Genomic DNA, 21,739 nt, shown 5'->3' with positions numbered 1-21,739 from the left:
TCCGCCGCCGTGATGCCATGGCGCCTCTGCCGCCGTGACGCCTCCTCTGCTGTGACACCACTGCCTCCCTCACACAGCTACTGTGACACCTCCACCGCCATGACACCCCGCGGCCATGACGGCTCCACCGCCGTGATATGACACCCCACTGCCATGATGCCACGCTGACACCACTGCTACATGAYACCACCGCCACTGCAGCACCACCACCGTGACACCGCTGCCACCATGGCACTGCTGCCATGACGCAACCCTAGCAGTACTGCTACCGTGACACCACCATCRCAGCACCGCTGACATGACGACACCACTGGTGCCCTGGGCACAGCCAGCCTGTTCAGCAGCCCCCACAGCAGCTCCCTCCAGGTCTCTGTGGGGCTGTGGGGCTGTGGCAGGGCCGCACGCCCTGCGCCCCAGACACGTTGCTCTTGCTGCCTCCAGGCRCTCCTAGGGGGTCGTCGGTGTGAGGAAGGGGCCAGTGCCTTGGACCCGAGGATGAAGGTGGCTCCCTGCCCATTGCTGGGACCAGCAGGGCTCAGTGGTGCTTGACAGCAGCAAAAAAAAAAAGAACTGCTGGTGCCAGGAGTCATCGTGTTCAGCAATTGCAYGGTGTCATCACAGGGAACTGCCTGGTTGTCTGCCCTCACCTCCACTGCACACGTGTGTCCTGTTCCCGTGCTCCCTAGAGCAAGGCCGTTGTCTCACTTGGAGCATCAGTCATRCTTGTAGCTCCACAGAGCAGGCAGCTTCGCAGCATGGACACAGCTAAAGGAGACTATTTCATTTTGCTCAGTCCCACTAGCCCCCACAAATGGATTGCAGAGAACCAGCAAACTGAAAGCAGTGAGCAGAGATCAGTGAAGCCCCGCAGTGAATCCCAAAAGGGCCCAAGCACGTGCTCCCCATTATAGAGGACACAGTCATGCAGCAGCATGCTGGCTGGCAGTATGTGGGGATCCTTGCCAGGCTGCAGCACTCACTCCCACTAGTCCTCAAGAGGAAGCCTTCATGACAAGTTTGCTGATGATACCAAGCTGGGAGGAGTGGCTGATACACCTGAGGGCTGTGCTGCYRTTCAGAGAGACCTGGACAGGCTGGAGAGCTGGGTGGAGAGGAACCTCCTGAGGTTCAACAAGGGCAAGTGCAGAGTCCTGCACCTAGGGAAAAATAACCCTAGGCACAGTAGCCCCAGTACAAGCTGGGGGCTGACCTGCTGGAGAGCAGCTCTGCAGAGAAGGACCTGGGAGTGCTGGTGGATGACAAGCTGACCATGAGCCAGCAACGTGCCCTTGTGGCCAAGAAGGCCAACGGTGTCCTGGGGTGCATTAGCAAGAGTGTTGCCAGCAGGTCGARGGAGGTGATCCTGCCCCTCAGCCCTGGTGAGGCCTCATCTCCAGTACTGCATCCAGTTCTGGGCTCCCCAGTACAAGAGAGACATGGAGCTACTGGAGAGAGTCCACCGTGGGGCTGCGCAGATGATCAGAGGGCTGGAGCACCTGCCCTATGAGGAACGTCTGCGAGAGCTGGGCCTCTTCAGCCTGGGGAAGCCTGAGGGGGGATCTTACCAATGTGGATAAGGATCTGAAGGGAGGGTGCCAAGGGGACGGGGACAARCTCTTTTCAGTTGTCCCATGTGACAGGACAAGAGGCAATGGGCAGAAACTGAAGCACAGGAAGTTCCACCTGAATGTGAGGGGGGATTTCTTAACTGTGAGAGTGACGGAGCACTGGMACAGGTTTCCCAGAGAGGTTGTGGAGTCTCCTTCTCTGGAGATMTTCAARRCCCSCCTGGATGCAACGCTGTCTAACATGCTCTAGGTGACCCTGCTTGAGCAGGGAGGTTGGACTGGATGATCTCCAGAGGTCCCTTCCCACCTTACTGATTCTGTGAGAAGGTTCTGGTTAGAGCAAGTTGTTCTGCAAAATATCTGCTAGGTCGCCCATGAAAAATGAGTCCCATGGTAGGGGGAAAAAAAAAAATCCTGTCCTGCATCATGCTTTGGTTCGCTCTTCCATCTCTCTGATGCAATACAGTATTCAGGAGTCAGGTTGCAGATCCTTCAAGAGCTCCTGCTTAACAGCAGTTAGGAGAGCCTCTGGTCCCTTGGGGAGAAAGCAGCTGGCCTTCAGCTACAGTGTTTGCACTGCTAGCGGCCAGGATATCAGCAGGGTTGCCAGGGGTATCTCCTGTACACGCAGGCTGCCATGCTGATAAGGGCCTGGGCTGGGGCAGGTTGTGCAGGAGTCCTGCAGGCTCCCCTGCCAATTTGCYAGCAGAGTGACTGCTGGCAAAATAGATCCGCTGCTCTTCACTTTCCTCCTCCTTTCCCCCCTGCAGAGGCTGGGTGACAGGGCACCAGTGGCATTCAGAACAGGGTGCCTCACTAGGCCTCTGTAGATAACGTGATCATGCCTGTAAGTGCTATGAGGAGCAGTTGTCCATTCAGAAGCTTTGACTGCGCACAGAACCGGATTCCTTTCTCAGACCTGCTGGACAGTAGGGAAACAAGTCCAGCTGAGATTAGAAATGAAGGAGACACTGAGCAAAGCGTGTAGCTGCCATTATTGGAACATAGCTGCACAGGGCTGTGCATGCACAGGTACGCCCGACTGCTGGCTTGAGGGATTGGTTGCTGCCAGAAAAGAGATCCTGCTTTGATGCTTGGGCCCCTTGAAGCCTGACTATGCCCCACAAGCAAGAGAGCATTTGGGAGCCATTATTCAGAGCAAAACCGCTTCATTACCCTGCTGGGGCACTCTACAAGTGAAGCAGTGCTCTTTGCTGAAAGGACCAGACTGAATCAAGGCAGATCTTGCCAGAAAATCCTTATCTGACATCTTGGCAGAGGCAGGTCTAACCAGCATCAAAGGGAAATGGCTTTTCCATTGCCAGCAGGTCTGTGGGGCTCCAGGCAGTGAGCTGCTCTTCCACCTCAGCAGAGTTGCCTCACATCAGCTGAGTGACTGGGGCCCATCTGCGGTGCCATGCTACACGGTATGTTTGCTCAGCTGCTCAGGCAAGACAGGACTATGCTAGCTAAGATCTTGCTGGTGCTGCGTCTCTCTCTTTTTTGGTGCTGGCTAGCTCTACACAAGGGGGCATCTTCACTGTTGAATGCAGCATCCTTTTGCCTGCCAAGGTTTTTTTTAGTTGCTTGGGGTCATTACAGCTTCTCAAGTGGTTTGAGGTAAACTTTGCCATGACTTTCTCCATAATCTGAACCAGAAAGAGATGGTGAATATAAAAAGAGCTATCCTGGGCCACACCAAGGATCCATCTAGTACAGATGCCACAAGCAGGACCTAGAGAAGAGTTAAGAGCAGGGCAAGCGCATATATACTTCATAATTGGCTTGGAAGTCCAAGGCTAGATAGCAAGAGGGTGAGGAAGAACTCTAGTAGTGTTTATCTGATTTCTCCACATGTATTTCCAAGGGTTGGCCTGAAGTTAGGAGGATAAGGAAGAAGCATCGTACTTTACAGTGTTTTCTAACTGGCACAGATCTCCTGTTGTGACCTTGGTACCAGATCTTTAGCTAGAGCTAGTCAGTTCTAACTCAAGAGCTCCACCTCCAATTCTCAATGCTTTGCTTCCACTGGTGAATTTAGGTTCCCACTCCAGTCAAAGCCAGGGAACAGGGCATGAGAGTCTCCCTGTCAGATAGGCAGAGGAATAACAGAGCTGGGAAAGAAACTGACAAGGGTTYTGGGACCATCAGTACCAGCCACACTGGCTTTCACAAGCCAAGTGCCTCTCCTTTCCGACCTTTATCCTGAGCATTGCTTTGACCTGTGTGCTCTTCTCCCTGCCTCACATCCAACCTTCATGTCTTCCATAGTTAAGATTTGCCACCTTGCACCTGCCTCTTCCATACTGTCAGCCCCTGGCAAATGGAGTCCATCTTCCTCATTGCACTTCATGGTGCTGCTACAAATACCTGTTTTCCTTCCCCACACTGATCTTTTTTTTTTCAACTTCTTTTTTAACAGGTATCTCTGACAGCTGTCATCCTGCCCTCCCCAGGCAGAGCAAACAAGCCTCATCATCATGTCGATGCCTTGTTCACTATCAACACATCATTCCCATCTTCAACTAGCTCTTGCTACTAGACTGTCATGCACTTTAGTAGGGTTCAGCTCAAAACTTCCTCCTATCCTTCACCCTTTTGGCAGTCCAAGAAGAGAACTGCAATTCTCTTTCTTTTTACAAACCCCTTTAAATASCCCTGTGCTCCAATGTCTACAAAAAAGAAAGACAGGTAGGGCACTGTCTGCCATGTGTGGGCACAGTATGTTTCTTCTGATGTCTCGCTCCCTCATGGGACTATAAACTGGGCAGAGCATCATTTGAACTCCATACTTGGAGGTCATTTCCACAGTAGTTCCAGGCCCATAATGAGGGCTCTCAAGCACTACTAACATGTTCACTAACAAACTCTCCTCTTTCTTTCAGCCTCAACTCTTCCAAGCTGTCTTTTGAACAGACACTTGTGAAACCCTGCCACACTTGAGGAGCTGCAGTTCTGCTTTTCAAGGCAGCTATTATGTCAGAGGGATCMAGTCATTATTCAGCTGCTGCAATACAAACAGCCACCTAGCTAGAAAAGCAGCCCAGGTCACTGTTACTCAAATCTGGATCCTGGGTTTATGAAGCGTATCTCCTGGAAAGGGACGAGGCTTGGAAACAACAATCAGTGAAAAATGGATTCACCCTACCACTGTGTCCTGCTCAGTCCATGAGCGGAGCTGTGCATACCTTGGACTGCTTGTGCCTGTGAACAGCCACTGGCTTGGCTGCCAGGAGGGAGAGCCATGCTCTCGCAGCCATCTCAAGGACAGCAGGACAAAGGGAGAGCRGAGCTGTGGGTCCATTGGCCAAGGCAGAGCTTCCACTACAGCTGCATGGCTGGGGCATCTACTGCCATCCTCACCAGGGAATTTTTTTGCTGCAGCCTAACAGAGCAGCAGAAGCACTCACAGGACAGCAGCCACTGCACGAAAGCAAAGGGTGAATTGGACACAAGCCGAGCCAGTTATCGTGAAGCTGGTACCACATTCTAGAGAGAACACACAGGGCAAATCACCACTGTAGCTCCTAAGGCACTTGAGCTGCAGCAGGTCACAGTAGTCCTCTTCCATGCCCCTCCCCAGGCTTTGCACCTAGTCACTGCCACCATCACAGGAATGATCTAACAGAAATACCAACGTCCCAAATTTGGAAAGACTTGCCTGAGAGTTGAAGATTGCATCAGACAGGATCTAACCCTGACGCCAACTGCCCACAGATCGACCGTTAGGGGCCAGAACAAGGAGGGCTTTTGTTCCYTTTATCAGCTCCTCTGGCTTGCCGCTAACTGACAAGGCAGAGGGTGATACGTGCTCAGAGTCTGGGCTCTTGCGCTTTCACATCCTCACATCACAGGAGGGACACAGGAACATACCAGCACGGCACATTCTAGAACAGGAAGGAACACATGCACCTTCTGGGAGTAGGCTAAACAGGGGCTGATGGCACTTTTCCAACTGCTCCTCAGCTGTGTGTGKAGACAGTTCCCACCCTGCTAAGGAGACTTCACTTTAGCCCTTCTTGTGGTTTCTGCAAGTTGTACCACGTCCTTCAGCTGCAGCATCTGGTAAGTGCAGCAGCTTTCATGAGACTTCTGAGAAGAAGAAAGGGAGCCTTTGCTATTAGCACACGAGGTTTCCTCTTGTATTCAAGGTTCAGAGTGCCTTTGCAGGGTAGTTGCTGTTGCAAATCTTTTAGTCTGGGAGCAGGGTTTAACCATCTCCTCTCTACAGCTTCTCCAACTACAGATTATTTAAAGAGCTTTCCATGGCTACAGTTGTTTCTTATCCTTAAAACAAACATGCTGCATGCTTTGTAAACATCTGCAGGCTCTTATCACACATCACCTCTCCTAAATTCCGTTCTGCCTCCTATTGCCTTTTTTTATTGTTCTCAACTGCAGAGTAATCTCATTTTGTGCTTGCATGCTGGCGTAGGCATGAAAGAAGTGGGCTAGCACTCAGAAGCTGTCTGCTTTTAACTGGCACATTACCCTCAACTTTATTCTCTCAGAGACTCACCATTTTCTCTCCTCCGCTCCCTTCTCAGTCTTCATACACTGCTGCCCTTTACTGCAGGCCACACAGAAGAGTGAACAGCAAAGGTTAGCTCTTGGCACGCAAATCCTCGGGAGCAGCAAAGGGCACACTGCAGCAGGGGCCCCWTGCCTTTCTCCCCTCCAGCAATGACTATCCCTTATCCTCTATTACACTACACAGCGAGGCAGGGATTCTGGTCTTCTCTCCACCCCAGGTGCTTGCAGAGATCTCCTGCTGAAGATCCAGAACAGAACCAGAATGGACAGCAGACAGTCAGTTCAAAGTTTTTTATTTAACTGTCATAAAAGGAGAAGCAGACAATGATTCCAAACCTGTTAACTGGGTCTAGGATTTACAGACAATATGCACCAAATCAAATTAACAAAAATCTCTCCAGGGCAGGGCAAGGAAGAGTTAGAGGCAGAGATGTAGCTACGAGAAAACCACGTGTACTTGGTCCCAGTTCTAGTACAACCTCAGYGTGGGAGGATCTGAATAAGGGGGCTGCAGAGCTGGAACATGCCTGTCCAGTCACTAGGGGGTCACAGGCCCCAGAGGGCTGCTTCGCCCCACTGCCATGTCAGTGTGGCCTTGGGGGTGGCAGGCTGGAGTGCTGCAAGGGGTCTGCTCTGGGCACCAGGGAGGAGGGAGTCTAGTGTCAAGGCAATAAATACTGACAGGCCAGGCACAGATTTTAAAAGGCAGAACAGATACATAAGGCATTAACCGCTCTGGAATATTTGTCCATTGCAAGCTCTTTGTTGATCACATCAGGAGAGCAGCTGCAGAAACAGACTAGTCCATCCGCAGCCCAAAAGAGTGAGGAGGGCTGGTGCTCCCCTGGTATTTCAGTGCTTTGCAGTTACTTAGGCTGCAACAAGCAGTCTGAGGTGATGGCAACACTGGTGACTCCCGCACCTACCTGCCTTGCAACCCCCTCCATGCCTTGAAGGCGCCAGGGCTGCCCAGAGAGTTCGGAGCTCTACATAAACAGGACCAGGGGTTCTGCCAGGCCAGCTCTCTGGACACTGGAGGGATGGCTTGGGGAAGGGGCTGGGTGTCATCCAGGATGGCACATCACCCTCCCCTTGGGAGATGTCCAGTCTCGGGTGAAGAGTGGACCAGCAGCAATGTGGGGAGTTGTGAATCATTCCTAATAACCGATGAGGGGGCGTGACCAAGATGAGTGCCATGCCAACAGACACGGGGCGGGTGAGGRGCATTTAAAAAGTGTAACAAGGGCAGGGCCCCCTCCCTAGAGGATACATGTTACACATTAAGGCATCATGGTTACAGGGAACATCCACAAATGAAGCTGCCAGTGTTCCCAGGACACTGGGTGGAAGGGGCAGGCCAGACATGATTTTAGCCAACAGATTCAATGGCTGCCTGGCATCAAAGTTCCTCAGCCACCTGGAGGCAATAGCTACCCTGAGCTGCACACAGGAAAGTTAAGAACATCCTCTGATCTGCTTCCTACACAGAATACAGGAGTCTCTCCCCTTCAGCACCTACCAGAATAAAGGAAGGTGAGAAGCAGCTAAGGGCTGGGCAAAGGAGCAAGCACTCCCACCTCCGTGCTGGGACATCATGGCCCTGGGATGGGCAGCTGAAGGTCAGATGCAGACAGCATGGTTTGGTCAATTCTCTTCGGTGATTCTCTGGGGAGGGGGCACATTCCAAAACTGAGCTCTCTGGACAACTTAAAATGGGGTGTGGGGGTAATAAAAGGGAAGAGGGTTCCAATGTCAGCACTTTGGTACAGGGAGGGGTTTCTACGGTAGCCACTGTCTGATTCGTGCTCTCTGGGGWTTGGCCTTGGGAAGGGCTAGTCCTTCCAATCCTTCTTAATGGTCAGGTTCCACTCCCAGGACAGATGGTCAGTCTTATCATCGTCTGTGAATTTGGATTTGATGTTGTAGCTGCCCCGGGCCAGCATGCCCTTAGGAGCTTCTTCCATGGGGGTCAGAAACTCGTACTCTTCTGCTCGGGGGCCATAGCTCCCAACCATGTATTCAGTCTTGTCAACTAGAAGGAGAAAGAGATGGATGGAAACTGTAAGAGCCTCTCCTGCATTTGCGGCAAGGCTAAAGCATATGAAAGGTCTGTTACTGCTACAACAATCCAAAGAAACACAGAAGCTGTGAAAACCACGATGTCCCCTACATTAACAGCTTCACTCATTCCAGAAACTGTTCCTTCAATGGGACGTAATACTCCCACACTAGCACTGCTGCCCAYACAGAAGTGATCTGTTCGCTTCTGAACTCCAGCAGTGACTACACATCAAGTGCAGAGGTTCAGATGCAACCAGGACTACAGGTTGCCACACTGTAGCAGGCCCAAAACAGCTTTCACATTCCCACAGGCTCAGAGGCATGACAAGCATGCTTCCAACTAAAGCCTGTCTCTTCCCATTAGCAACTGTTGGGACACTAGTGGCCAAGTTCCCATCACAGTACAGGAGAAAGTCCTCACACAAAGCAGTACCTGAGTCATAGTGGAAGCACTTACTTTTCACTCCTTTTCGGAACGTGTGCTGAATATACTTCAACCCTGACACAATCTCCCTSTTCACCTGCAGGGAGACAAGCAAGGACTGTAGAAAACAGAGGGATCCTACACACAGCCCTACCCACAGTAGGAGACAATTTCCTTCCTCACACCATAGTTTTGGGGGCTAAGGCACTCCCTGTGCTGGGATTGCAACAATCAGATGTTCCAAAGTTMATTGGTTCTTCAGTTTTCAGATCTAAATTCTTACCCTAAAGGAGATTTTTATCCGGTATTCCACACCCTCCTTCAGCACAAATGCTTGCTTTTTGTAGCTCTCCAGGTCACCTGAAAAGAAAGGAGAGGGTTGCTCAGAATCCAATGGATGGATCAACTTGCAAGAGGTCATTACAACAGGATCTGCAATAGCAGGGGACTGGACTGGACCCTTACTGGCAGTACCAAAGTTTATCCTTCCATTTTTGCAAGTCAGGACCTCCCTTGCTACCTTTCCCGAGCTACCTGAGGCAGGCAGATGATACTGTGTGAAAGGACTACACTATCACACAGCAACACAGTTAACTCAAGGATGCCCCTTTGTAAACAGGTGCGCCAAGGCTGTCACCATCTCAAAGCTGCCACTGGTGTGGTTGTGCAGGCTGGAGGACAGCTGGCTCCCCCAACTGGCAATTTACACATCTACAAAGCTAGGGCCAGGCAACCTAGTGGAAGCAGAAAGGCCTTTTTGCTGAGGTAGCCACCAGCCACTAGGCTTAAAGCACTGGAATCCTTTGGTGGCCTGGGCACCTTACACTGCAGCCAGGAAAGAGGCATTTCTGACATATAAGAAAGCTGCTCACTACTCCCATCAGTGYTCTTGTAGGACCTTCTGAAGGACTCTGCATCAAGTCAGCTTTGACTTGGAAGATGGGCTGGTATTCCTCCCTTGCTCACCTGTCAGGTCCAGCTCCAGAGGGCCAGGAGCAGTAGCACAGACCAAAGTTAGTTTGGTCACCACCACATTTGGAGCATTAGGATCTAGGAGACAAACAAAAGAGCTATTAAACACCCACCCAGTGCCAACCCATGCAACTCCTCACCTTTCCTTCCAGGGCAGTTTCTGAAAAAGCAAGGAAACCACTGAGGACAACACTCACCTCAGCAGAGGTCTGGACTCTCCCTTGCATTATGTCCAGCACACAGTCCCTCCCAGAACAGCTCCCTCTAGATGGAAGGAGGATGCAATTCCCCCCGCCCAAATCCCATTGCTTTATTCATAGGGCCACAGATCCAGCACTGGGGGAGCATAGACATGTGCCTTTAAGTTCCTGGCTGCAGTCATGCCCAAATGCAGAGACCTGGGAAGAGAGCAGATCCCTGACAGGAGCAGGGACAAAGCTGGAGGTCACAGGTGGAGCTGTGGCTCTCATGAGCCCTAGGGCTCACCTGCAGTCACAGTGACAGCACCAAGCAGCGCCTCCTTGTACTTGCGCAGACTCTCATCATCCTTGTCCAGCTCCTGGATCTCCTGGATGCTCTTCTGGGCAGGTGGCTTATAGTTGACTGAGTGTTCATCTTCCTCATTCTCAGCTGCAATCTGAGCCAGCTGTTCTGCTGTCGGCTCCTGCTCTGCCATCTCCACGCACGCGAGTTACACTGAAGTGGGGAGGAGAAGTATAACTGCATCTGCCTACTCCAAAAGCACAGGSCTCTTCCCAGCAGCACAATTCTGTACAAATTGGGCGCCCCCACGACTGCTGCACCCCAGTTCCACWGGCTCCCTCTCATACTTAGGCCTTCACAGGCTGTCCCCAGAGRGACCTTCAAGGGTACATGTTTGCCAGGGGCTCCTACCCCACTGTGCATGCAAATTTCCTCCAGCAGATCAGGTCTCATAAGCAGCCCATTCAGGCCCATGCAAGAGACTGGGAAAAATTCAACCTCCATGCTTTGTTCATAGAAGAGGTAAATAGCCTAAGCCAGAGAGAAAACACTCCCCTCCAYCAAAACAACTGGGTGAAGCTTTCACTCATAACAGACCTGAGCCCAGAATAAACCCCACAGTTCTGCTTCTCTACAACATACAATTCCAGCTAAGAATAGGCATCTGCCCCACCACTGGCCCAAACTCAGAAGCCTCTGCTACAGTCTAGTGGCTTATAGCTKGTAATTCAGATCAATCTATTTTGTGCTGGATGCTTCTGAGGAGTGGAATGAGGCACCTGGCTCAGCTGATCTCCTGTTCAGACCTTTCCAAAGATCTGTATCACACTAGGCCAATGAAACACAGCTAATGGATTAAAAACATTTGTGTAGTTTGGCTCAGCTGTTCAAGTCCCCAGATGCACTCTAACGAGGGAAAAAGCAGCTGCACACAAAGGGCTGGTGAAAGGTGATGCCAATACCCCATTAAAAACCCAAGTTAAAGCCAATGATATTCCTGAATAACTCTTCATATTCCATGGTGCACACTGTCCTAAGGGTGATCCTATGCCAATACTAACTTGGACTGCTCCACAGACTTGAAGAACTCCTTCAATAGTAACAGCTTTTGAAAGGCTTTTGGTACAAGCACATCTTTCACAAGTGGTATTTTTACCATTACCTAACATTCCCCTATCCTGTTCGATATTYCTACCTTGAATTTTGCATCAGTATACACAACTCAGAAGAGACTGCAAAACTGCACTCTCTGTTCTTGCATCTAGCTTTCAAATAAAGCAAAAGCAATCACTACGCATACAACATGCATGCTGTACACTTAAATGCTAGCTTATGATCTAGACACACATCCACAAAACACAAAGATACATCTAGAAATGACATGTTAACGAAAAGCTAGGTCAACAACTACAGCYTGTCATACAGGTCACACTAAATAAGCTAACCATCACCTTTGAACTAACTGACATAATAAAACAGTTCAATTATTCCTTTTCTGTCCAATGTGCCAACCAGAGGAGGAAAGAAAAATCTTAGGGCTGACATTAATCACACACAGTTTATAGAGCACATTTTACAGTGACGCAAGGCAAGTTATGCAGACGCTGGAGCCAGTCTGACTCCATCTCCAGTTTGAGCCCAGCAACAGTTGTAACAGCAGAAGGGTGGAGATGCCATCTGGACTGCACTAATATTTTTAACCATAAGTTTTATGAACATTTTGTTGGAGAATGAGACAAAGGAGACAAATTCTACTGTGGAAAGTGAAGCTTTTCTCATCTCCACTACAAGAGAAGACTACAGCAGACCCATCGGCAAATATTCAAAAGGAAAAAAAAAAAAAAAAAAACACTCCATCTGCCAAGATCTTTGGGTTAAGCACTGGTGTCAACTTCAAGGGAGCGTGCAGTCAGTGCCTGCAAAAGGGGCACCGCTTCTCACCCACTGCCAGACCTGGAGCACAGATTTTCTGACTTACCCTGGCTGGCCCTGCTTTCCTTGGAGAGGGTGACATGCCTCTTCTGGTATACTGAAGATAGGATACTTGTAATGGATGTAATTGATATTTCTGTGTTTTAAAGCTTGACAGCATCACAKAATAGTTGAGATTGGAAGGGACCTCTGGAGATCATCTGGTTCACGCCTGCCTGCTCAAGCAGGGTMAACTAAAGCAGGTCACCAAGGTCTGTGTTTCGTTGGGTTTTCATTGTCTCCAAGGACGGAGATTCACAACTTGCCCACCCAGCTTCAGAGTAGAGTGTTTTCTTGTGCTCAGGTGCAATTTCCTGTGTCTCAGTTTGTGCCCTTTGACTAAGACCRTATCACCAGACAAGGAAATAAAGAAAAAAGATGCAGCACACTTGGGGTTATTTAAAAGGGCTTTGGCCTTGGATGGGTGCAAGCACATCTGTGCAGAGGAGCTCTTCCCATTATCCCTCTGCACTTTTAACACCCAACAGTCACCTGCATCAACTTGTACATTTTACGGTGAGCAGCTGGCTTTTCTGCACAGGACTGTTCAATATTCTTGCACTGAGTAACATAGAATTTTACATTCAAAAGGTCACTTAATCCTGTCATATATGCAATGCTGATATGCCCATGTCAAACCCRGTCACTTGCTTTGGACTAGTCTCCAGAAATACCTCCAGCTTTGAAGACTCCCAGAGGTGGAGAGCACACAGTCACTCAAGCATCCGTTCTAATGCTTAATCTCCCTGTAACAGTCCTTTGCCTTGCCTTCTAGCTAGATTTCGCCTGCCAAATGCTACAACTTGTCCTTTCTCCATACACTGAAGAACTCATGGACTTTCCTCCTCCAACATCTGTAGCTTTCAGGAAATAGAAGTGACTGACTTTCAGTGAGAGCCTGGAAAAACAGAAGTCTCAAGTCACTGATTTCTACTGACCCCTAAACACACTGTACCTGAGCCCCTTTTGAAAAGGATGCATATAAAAAACAGATGCYGTGCTCCAAATTCACCTCTCCAAAGCCAAACACATGGCAGAAAATCCGCCAATATCTACACAACAGAGACACTACTGGGAATCCTTCCGCAGCACTATGGTAGCATTCACAGGTGCTTATTATTCTGTATTGTCCTTCAATTTTCAGACTAAGCAGAGACAACTAACAGCCTTCCTGGTCTGTCACTTGCAAGTGATGACCAGCAAGAGTCAGCCAGACAGCCTCTCCTGTAACTACCAAAGGTCGCCAGAGCCACTACTATGCAAACAGCTGATGACTGACACGCCAGGTTACACAGAGCAGCTCCAGACTACAGTACAGTTCACTCCAACAGTAGGGTCAGGTCTGGAAGACAGCTGTGCTCTGCACAGAAGCAGCCTTCGGTTTTAAACATTACCGAAGAAGAGCAATTGATTTCTAGGCTCAGGGATCCTGCCTTGATCAGAGTTAAGAAATGCATTACTTGTCTCACCCAAGCACAGAGCTACCATTTGCTGTATATTGACCTTGAGATACAGCAGATGGGGCAACAGTTTTCTCCTACACATCACTAGCACCCAAAATTCATCAGCTCCATTACAGTAACCCTCCCTACAGATTTTCAGCAACAACTGTKCCTTAGATGGCACAGAAAAAAGACAGTCTCTCAGTTGCTTTCCTCTGCCTCTAATCTTAATTCTATGACCAAAAACTAAGTAAACCATCATGACTTGCACAGATTAATTAAGAACCACCCCAGCCCCCACACAATCTTAAAAAAAAACACGGCAGTCCACCAAAATCAGAAACTAGCTCTTCAAATTAAACCAGTCACCTGAAAAGGCAAGAGATGTTACAAGCAGCAGCTTTGGCCAAGGCACGATCCAGCTTTCTAAGGAAGCACTGGAAAAATATTACTTCAGCTCTTCCAACAAGCTTTCTCAAATGCAACAGTAAGGAGAGAAACATCGTTGATCGGGTTGTGTCGAAGCCATGCTGCTGCCAAGCTCCAGAGAAGCAGGCTTGTGTGACCCTGGCCGGATGTAAAGGTCAAGAGACACACTGCAATACACCCAACTGGGAGCCGGGCTTCAGCAGGCAGCCTCCTCCCAGCACAGCACTGCGTTTCATAACCTCAGGTCACAGTTCCTTGGCTACTTCTCCAAACACTGAGCCAGAAAGGAAGGAGACTCCCAACAGCATAAAACTTTTCCAAGCTCCTCAACCTCGCCCCTTCAGGCACCTAAGACAAAGCATTTCTTAAAGCTCAGAATTGATAAAATAGAGCTTTTCCAGGTACATGAAAGACCAGCGATCAGACTGTCAGACAAAACAAAGCCAAAGGATTCAATTGTATCTCAGCTCCCAGGAGAGAAGTGCACTCACATATCCTACTCGCACACTGCTGCAAGCTGCAGCAAGAATRCAGCACTGACATGTAGAGTTTGCTTCAGCAGAGGCAATAACTAAGGTGAAGGGACCTGCAATCTCAGTTCCTTCAAAGGGCTCAGCTCCTCCTTAACCAAAGCCATTCTGATACGCTGCCGACCTGCAACTGAATGTGGATAACCTCTGTTAACTCAAGAGGTCAAACCTAAGGCATTGCTCTGAGGTGCTCAGAATGGAATTCCTGTTCAGCCTGTTTTAAGACTTATGAGATGCTCACCTGCCCTTCAGTATCAATGGCTCTCTGTATCTTGAAACACAACTGACTCACAGTACATTAGCAGCTCCTTGGAGGCCTGCTATTCTGGAACAGACAGCTTATACCTGCTGGGAACTGTACTAACCACCAATGGGAAAGGGGGTGCCTAGCCTGCTCTCGGCCTGAAAGCAAATTACAATGAACAGGCTCCAGGACAGCCCTAGATGCTTCTCAGATCTTTGAAGATCTCAGAAGCCTGYTAGAAGACAGCAGAAAACTGAATCATTTCCCACCACAGAATTCTTACTCAGCAGCCTTCACTGCTCCCTTAAGTCAGCAGTTTCTCCTGGATTCTCTTGGTATTTGTACAGTGCAACAGCAAATAGCTAGCAGCACTCCATACAAGAGCCCCACCTTCTGCCAACTGGAAAAACTGCTAGGAATATAACCCTGTGTCTGTTTTCAGATGGGCAATGGTAAATATTGACTTCTTCATACCCCAGGGTCAAGATCCCAAGGCACTAGTGAAACAAAAGTTAGACAGAGTCCTTCAAATGAGCTTATAGGCTTGGGATGTCCCTCAGGCTACAGTGCAGCCACCAYCACACAGCAGTGCCAATTCAAGCAGCCCCCACCCTTCCTTCGTTCCTTGCGCAGAGGAAAGCTTGTWCGGCCACACAGTGAAGTCAGTTGGCAACTGATTCAGTTAATAACCATTTCTGCGAGATCAGATTCTCGCCAGATCAGTTGACTGATCTGGTTCACTATGCAGCTGCAAAAGCTGTTATGCTGTGAAAACAAGGAGCAAAAACTGCTTAAACCAGTTCAAGTGGCACTGCTGCTCCACATGCATAATGACAGCTTGAGAGGCTGAATCAGAAATAAATTGGGCTCAGCTCTGTTCCTATGGCAGCAGTATAGGAAGGGGGGGGTACATCAACCGGCAGAAAAGGAAATAATGATTCACCGTTACTTCCCAGAAGCTGCGTCCTGCCCTCTGACAACAATACCCACAGGAATTCGGAGGCAGAGGGAAATTCAGATAATGCTGCTGCACCAAGTCACTTTGTAAGAGCATCCCAATGAATTCTAATCTCATCTGGGGACTAATCCTCACCATTAGGACAAAGCTCTGGAATTAAGAACTCTGCAACAGCCTGCTGCCTTTCAGGTACTTTGCAGTTTGGATATGCATTTTTTTSTGTGTGTGTATGACCTAGCCCTAAATTGCAGTTCAGATAATATATTACCCTGCAACAGAAAAACCAAAGTAGCTAGCAGATTATTTCATACAGCCTCATAATTTAAAAAAAAAWTAAAAAATTCTTGCTTTCCTGCATGTAGAATGCAAACAAGTTACCATGGGAAAGCAYGCTGCAGCCTGGCTGCAGCCATGTGTTAACAGCAATGTAATGCAGACACTGTCAGGAGCATGATCAACTTGTAAAAATTGCAAATTGCTTCCTTGATTGAACACTATGATGGAACAGCCTCTGCTCAGCTGTTCCAGTACAAGAATAGCTGCACTGCAAGAGCTCTGGGGAAAACAGCATTCAGGACAAGACCTGAAACTCTCAAGGCAACAATACAGTTGCTTAGTGAAATCAAGAATTCTTCTCATTTTAGAAAAGGAAGTTACAACTTTTATACTTATTGCAAATGACCTATTTAGCAAGGGAAGACCTCACCATCCCTCCAACGTGGACTTTTATTCAGAAAGGAACAAGGAGATCAGATACCATGCACAAGAACCAGGCCACAGCCTTCATCCACATTTCCCCAGCTGCCCTGAAACGCACCCTGCCTGCAGCGTTACAGGGGTAGAAGAGGCTCTTTCATTACTCTAACAAGGAAGGAGATTAGCCCTGAGGAAGTCACTTCCAGGTTCCTCATTTCAAAACTAGGAACCTTTTACAGAAAATCTGTCTGGAGACAAACGGGGGTGCCGGCATCTCCTTGCAAGGCAAAAAGGGACGCGGTTCACGTCCACCGCCGTTCCCAGCACGGCCCAGAGCGGCGGGAGGGCCGAGAGGAGCCGCCGCCGCGAGCGCGGGCCGAGCGGAGGCGCCTGAAAACCTTCCGCTGCGGGAGCCGCGCCGGAGTGAGACCCTGCCAGGAAAGCGCTGCCGCCGCCGCACCCGGGAGGCCGCGCAGGGGCGCCCCGCCCGCCCGCCGAGGCCCTGGCCGCCCCGCCCCGCCCTACCGGCCCTGCTCGCCTCTCCGCGCCGCGCCGACACCGCCGCCGGGATCCGCCCCGCCGTCCGCGCACCCCCGCACTTCCGGGAGACGCCCGTCACTTCCCGTTTTAGGCCACCGAGCGCGGCGCCCCACTTCCGGCCGCGGCCCGGCGCGCTGATTGGCCGCCGGGCGAGGCGCGCGATGGCGGAGCGGGCCATAGAGCTGGGTCGCGGGGCAGAGTGCCGCGGGCCGGGCGCCGCGCGGGCCGGGCGCGGCGGAGGACCCGGGCCGGGCCCGCCGCCACACGAAGCAGGCGCGCACAGCTCTAGACACGTTTCTATTTTATTACGGCAAAGGTGAAAAAGCCACCTCGGCCAAACAGGCAACCAGTAAAATTTATCCCAAAAATAACTCGGTACAAAACAGGTCTGCTTCAGAATTAAAAAAAACCTTTACATGAGTTTAAAACCTATTCCAAAACATAAAAGTAAAACAAATTCCATCCTTGATATTAGTAGCCACAGTCGCACACCCCTCCCTCTGGAGAGCATGGAATGAGATGTCTGGAGTCCGTTTCCATGCGCCGCTGCTCGCTGCTTTAGCTGGTGTCCATCTGCAAGGCAAGAACAGCACCATCAGGCGTCGACCCGGGCCACGCGCGGCCGCGAGAACCACGCTCCAGTCAGACACGGAGCTTCAAACCCTCAGCGTAAGGTCCTTTGGCTTCCTATTCTAGAGAGCTCAGCTCAGGCAGACCACTGCAACTCACTGGCTTTACTGGATAGAGATGCAGAGATTAACATTCAAATTTGTTTCAAGCACCAAAATGCTCACTAGGTGATACTTTCTGATAAGAGCTGAACTACTGCACTTTGATATGCTTAGACAAGACCATGGGCCCCTTACACTACACTTCCTACTCTTCCTACTCCTTTTCTTTCTTTTCTTTTTTTTTTTAATATTGTTACTTATGCATCACTAATTCCAAAGACTGTTCTAAAACACAGCACATGTCCAAACCAATTTTTCTAGCTCCTTACATACTGACACCTCAATTTTACCCCACACCTACAGAGACCAGCAAGAATCAGATTACAATACACATGCACAAACCTTGATTCCCTGTCAATGAATTAACCTTGCACAAAGACACCTGAGCCAGTTTTGAATGAAGCTTTATGGACTTCTAYTCCATCAACAACACTACTGACCTTTTCTCTATTAGCACACAGTGTCATTACTCCGCATATGGCTTTTATTTTTGTTCTTAATTTTTCCAKCCTATAATTACTGCTGTTTTGTTAGACAGCTATTGTTCATACACAGCTACTTCAGCTACAAAAGAGATCAGCCTACATGGATCCTAGATAGTCTGGGAAAGCTGGAAAAGAGGCTACTTCTCAATGACGAGAAAGGAACAGCATTTGATAAAGTGTTTTGGAAAGTTAAATCAACTGCAGAAACAAGGCATTTCTCAGCTATAGAGGGAGGCTATTTTAGTCCAATGATCTGAGAAGTAATCCCTTTTCTGCCAGCCCTGGTCTGTTAGTTTCCCAGAACCAGATTCAGCAGGGTGCACTGTTCTGTAAGCAGGGGCAGCACTTACCCTGGCATTGTAAGCATCCAGCTGTGCATCTAGTTCTTCTGCAGAGAGTTGCTGTTTAGAAGTTCTTCCAGCTCCTCTGCCTCTCCCTCTGCTCCCACCACGACTACCTCGTCTGTTGCCACCTCCACCACCAAATCCTCCTGTACCACCACGGTTTCTGGTCATGCCACCTCTGTTTACACTGTGATTTTTAAAAAGCAACTGTTATAGTACATTCTAGTTAACCCAAACAGCCACTCAGAAGTTTGCAGAATGGAAGATGGATCCATGCTTCCTATACAGAGAGAGGCTATGCAAATTTGCTGCCCATGCTGACCAGGCACAGCAACTCATGTGGCAGTACAGCTTCTCACCTCTGTGCTGGTCTCCTCTGTGTGTCTATCTGTGACGTAACCAGCTGAATATTCATGGGGCGCCCTAGAAGAAAAGAAGCTAGTAAGTCCATGCAGGGGTGGACATGGAGACTGGACTCCTCCAGTCATCATGACAAACAGCCAAGCAGGCTCACCATCCAAGGGGACTCCATTGTACTGCTTCATAGCTTTCAGAGCGTCTGCCTTTCTTTCAAAATGCACATCTGCTGTCCCTAGACTGCGGCCAGATCTGTCATAGTGCACTGCTGCCTTCTTCAAGGTCCCAAACTCTGCAAAGAGTTCCTGAGAAACAGAGGGAGAAGAGTGAGCACACTTCAATCCGTGCTGTTAACGCTGAACGGCTAAGACAAAGCACTGCCACTTCCTATATGCACCAGCTTTCAGCAAGTACAGGTGTTTTTAAAACATCATTCACAATTTAGAAGAAGAATCTATGAAAAGGGGGAACACAAATCCATTAGAACAACTTCAGGAAGCAGCTATACACAGCAGAAGTAAATAAGACATTCACCATTGGCAGGGTGTGTGCCTACAGCCAGTGGAGCAGGCTCAGGGGATGTTGRCCTGCTGCTTCTCCCAAGGAAGCTGCATGTCTTTGTGCTGAGATTGAATGTACAGGGCCACTATTTAAAAATAACTGGTTTCACAGYGGAAGAATGACCTTTATTTCCATGAATGCAGCGATTCACAAGGTGATCATAATTTCTATGTGCTAGACTTCTTTAAAAAAAAACACACACACTTTGCTAGATTAGTTGCAATTAAAAAAATAAATAAAATAATCCATTCACTTGCYGTCTTAAATGGTGGAAATGAGAAGAGGCAGCAATAGAGGCACTAGTTTTGTCCCTGGCTGATTTACTAGAAATAGCATGCACAAGACATCTCACTGCTTTGTGAGTTTCTAATACAGCTAGTGCCTCAAAAAAAATCTATACCAGAACTGTCGGATGTCCAAAAGGAGACTGCCTGACACCTTTTATATCATCCACTGCAAAGCCTGAACATCATTCCTACTGTCTCCAAGAGCTACTGTCCAAGTATTTGGAAAGAACACTGTAAATGTTCTTTCACTTCCAAAGCAAGCAGCATTCCAGGCAATACAGCATGCCAGCTTCTACTTTATGTTCATTTAACTGACATATATGCTACCACAGCATTCCATGTGAGCTGTCTGGAATACGGAGCAGCATACATGAAGAGTTGCTCAATGACATCTTCAGAAACAGCCTCCCTCACTGTGCTGCAGAAAACCCAGGTTCTCCAAGAGCAGACCTTGGAAGGTCAAGGTACAACACTATATATGTTTCCTCCAAGAATAAAGCTTGTTTTAGGTTCCTTCCAGTCACCCATTCCTGCTAATACAACTCAGGGCTATACTGTACCTTATTAACGACATGATCAGCATAGAAACAAGGAARTCAATCAGCAGAGTTTAGAAAATACTGAATTATGAGATAGGTAGCAACAAATAGGTGCAACATATTAGAGTCAGCTTTGCTGCTAAATAAAACACTTGCGGAACTTCATCGGCCCCTATAGTCCAAACCAGCAGTGGGAAAGATATCTTAACTACCACAAACAGCATAAGAACTAGTTGAACTGAGGCGACTTTACAGGCTCACGCCTTATACAGTGGGGCCTGACTACAACAAACAAACTTACTTCAGCCAAAGCTAACTCCAGATAGGAAAAAAGTGGCTTAAAGTGCATTACCCAATCAAATGTTAACCAGGTGATCTAAAAACAAACAAACAAACAAAAAAACCCACACACTCACTCACATAGCTAGATTAACATATAAGGTAACTGAAATGAATTAATAGATAAAAAGCATTTATTTCCTGGTTGGGTACATCAGGACCAAAAGCCAACTTAAAAGTGTTTTGCAATGTAACCAAACTAGCAAAGCCCTCTAGTGGGGACACACCTTACGTTTGCAAGTGTTTGTGGCTGTACAGTTTAATGCCTGTAAATTATWGTACCCTTATAGCTAGGTGGGTGCACCAATTTCAATCTCTGTTCTGATCAATTCAGCTTCAAAGACAAATCATATCATATACTTGGCCTGAAATACCTGGCAGATTTTTAACCAAAGCAGAGCTGAAACAAGTGATAAAACCACGCCATGGTAACTCAGCTAAACAAACTGAACTGTAAGGAATTTAAAGGTAACGCAGATATTACAGCACTAGTGGGAATGTTCCCCCTTACAAATAAGTCTTYCTAGTTTCACTGACTGATGCTCCCATAGGAATACATTTACACTTCATAGAATATGATTTTAAAACAAAGAAGCTATGCAAACAAGCCCTATAAAAACAAACTGATGTACTTACAGTATAGTTACTGAATTCATGAAGACATATGTAGGCCTTAAGTGTTCACACAGTTTATACTAAGTTCTCAAGTCACAGGATTCAGCCAAACACTAGCATTTTCCCACGCAAACACTCTCGCAGTCATTTACGACGCAATTAGAAGTTCTTAAACTGCAGTCTTCTTCCCATCATCAAAACAGCTGCACAATAAATATGTATGGCAACCACAAACCTGGAGTGAAATGGCCTAGAGATCACCGCTCCAGGCCACAGAGAAGAGCAGGACCTTGAGGGCTACAGCATCCCCACGAAGCACCCGAGGCAGATGCTATGAATGAAACCCCCCGTGAACGGCGGCCGCAGGTACAATGGGGCAGTTGGAGCCGCTCACCTGGATGTCTGCATCTGAGACACCGAAGTCGAGATTGGAGACAAGGAGCTTCCCGCCGGTCTCCACGCCGGCGCCCGCCCCGAAGCCGCTGTCGAACAGGTCGTGTTGCCACTTCTCGGGGAGCTGCTTCGGCTGYAACGAGAGCGGCACCTCGCTAACCGGGGCCGGGGCTCCCGCCGCCCACCACGCGCGCCGGAGCCGCCAGCGCGAACAAAGGGCCGCGGGGCGGGCCCGCC

The 21,739-nt window shown here is 48.8% G+C and overlaps 2 protein-coding genes across 3 annotated transcripts in view; both read right to left on the bottom strand.

Annotated features, from left to right (window-relative positions):
• Positions 1-6,377: 6,377 nt before the first annotated feature.
• Positions 6,378-16,932, bottom strand: ARHGDIA (Rho GDP dissociation inhibitor alpha). Of its 2 annotated transcripts, none has more exons than XM_085314404.1 (6): positions 16,837-16,932; positions 10,045-10,254; positions 9,553-9,636; positions 8,870-8,946; positions 8,620-8,683; positions 6,378-8,133 (listed from the first exon to the last, which is right to left on the bottom strand). In XM_085314404.1, the coding sequence occupies exons 2-6, from the start codon at positions 10,232-10,234 to the stop codon at positions 7,934-7,936; spliced, it is 615 nt and encodes a 204-aa protein (XP_085170530.1). In that variant the 5' UTR covers positions 10,235-10,254; positions 16,837-16,932; the 3' UTR covers positions 6,378-7,933. The 2 variants fall into 2 exon arrangements, with proteins under 2 accessions (XP_085170530.1, XP_085170531.1); XM_085314405.1 differs by having other exon boundaries at positions 16,850-16,928.
• A 203-nt stretch (positions 16,933-17,135) lies between these two features.
• The window catches only part of ALYREF (Aly/REF export factor), a 5,105-nt gene continuing 501 nt past the window's right edge, over positions 17,136-21,739 (bottom strand). Inside the window, exons 2-6 of the mRNA XM_085314425.1 lie at positions 21,504-21,717; positions 18,926-19,073; positions 18,771-18,834; positions 18,418-18,598; positions 17,136-17,424 (exon numbers count right to left, since the gene is read on the bottom strand). Coding sequence (XP_085170551.1) covers positions 17,410-17,424; positions 18,418-18,598; positions 18,771-18,834; positions 18,926-19,073; positions 21,504-21,717 — 622 coding nt within the window. The 3' untranslated portion in view covers positions 17,136-17,409. The remainder of the gene's footprint in view (positions 17,425-18,417; positions 18,599-18,770; positions 18,835-18,925; positions 19,074-21,503; positions 21,718-21,739) is intronic.

This window comes from Rhea americana, unplaced genomic scaffold (assembly GCF_003343005.1).
Source record: "Rhea americana isolate MKP2758 unplaced genomic scaffold, rheAme1 scaffold_402, whole genome shotgun sequence".
NCBI lineage: Eukaryota > Metazoa > Chordata > Aves > Rheiformes > Rheidae > Rhea > Rhea americana.
Note: the sequence above shows the minus strand (reverse complement) of the source record. Positions and strands in the feature narration are given on the sequence as shown.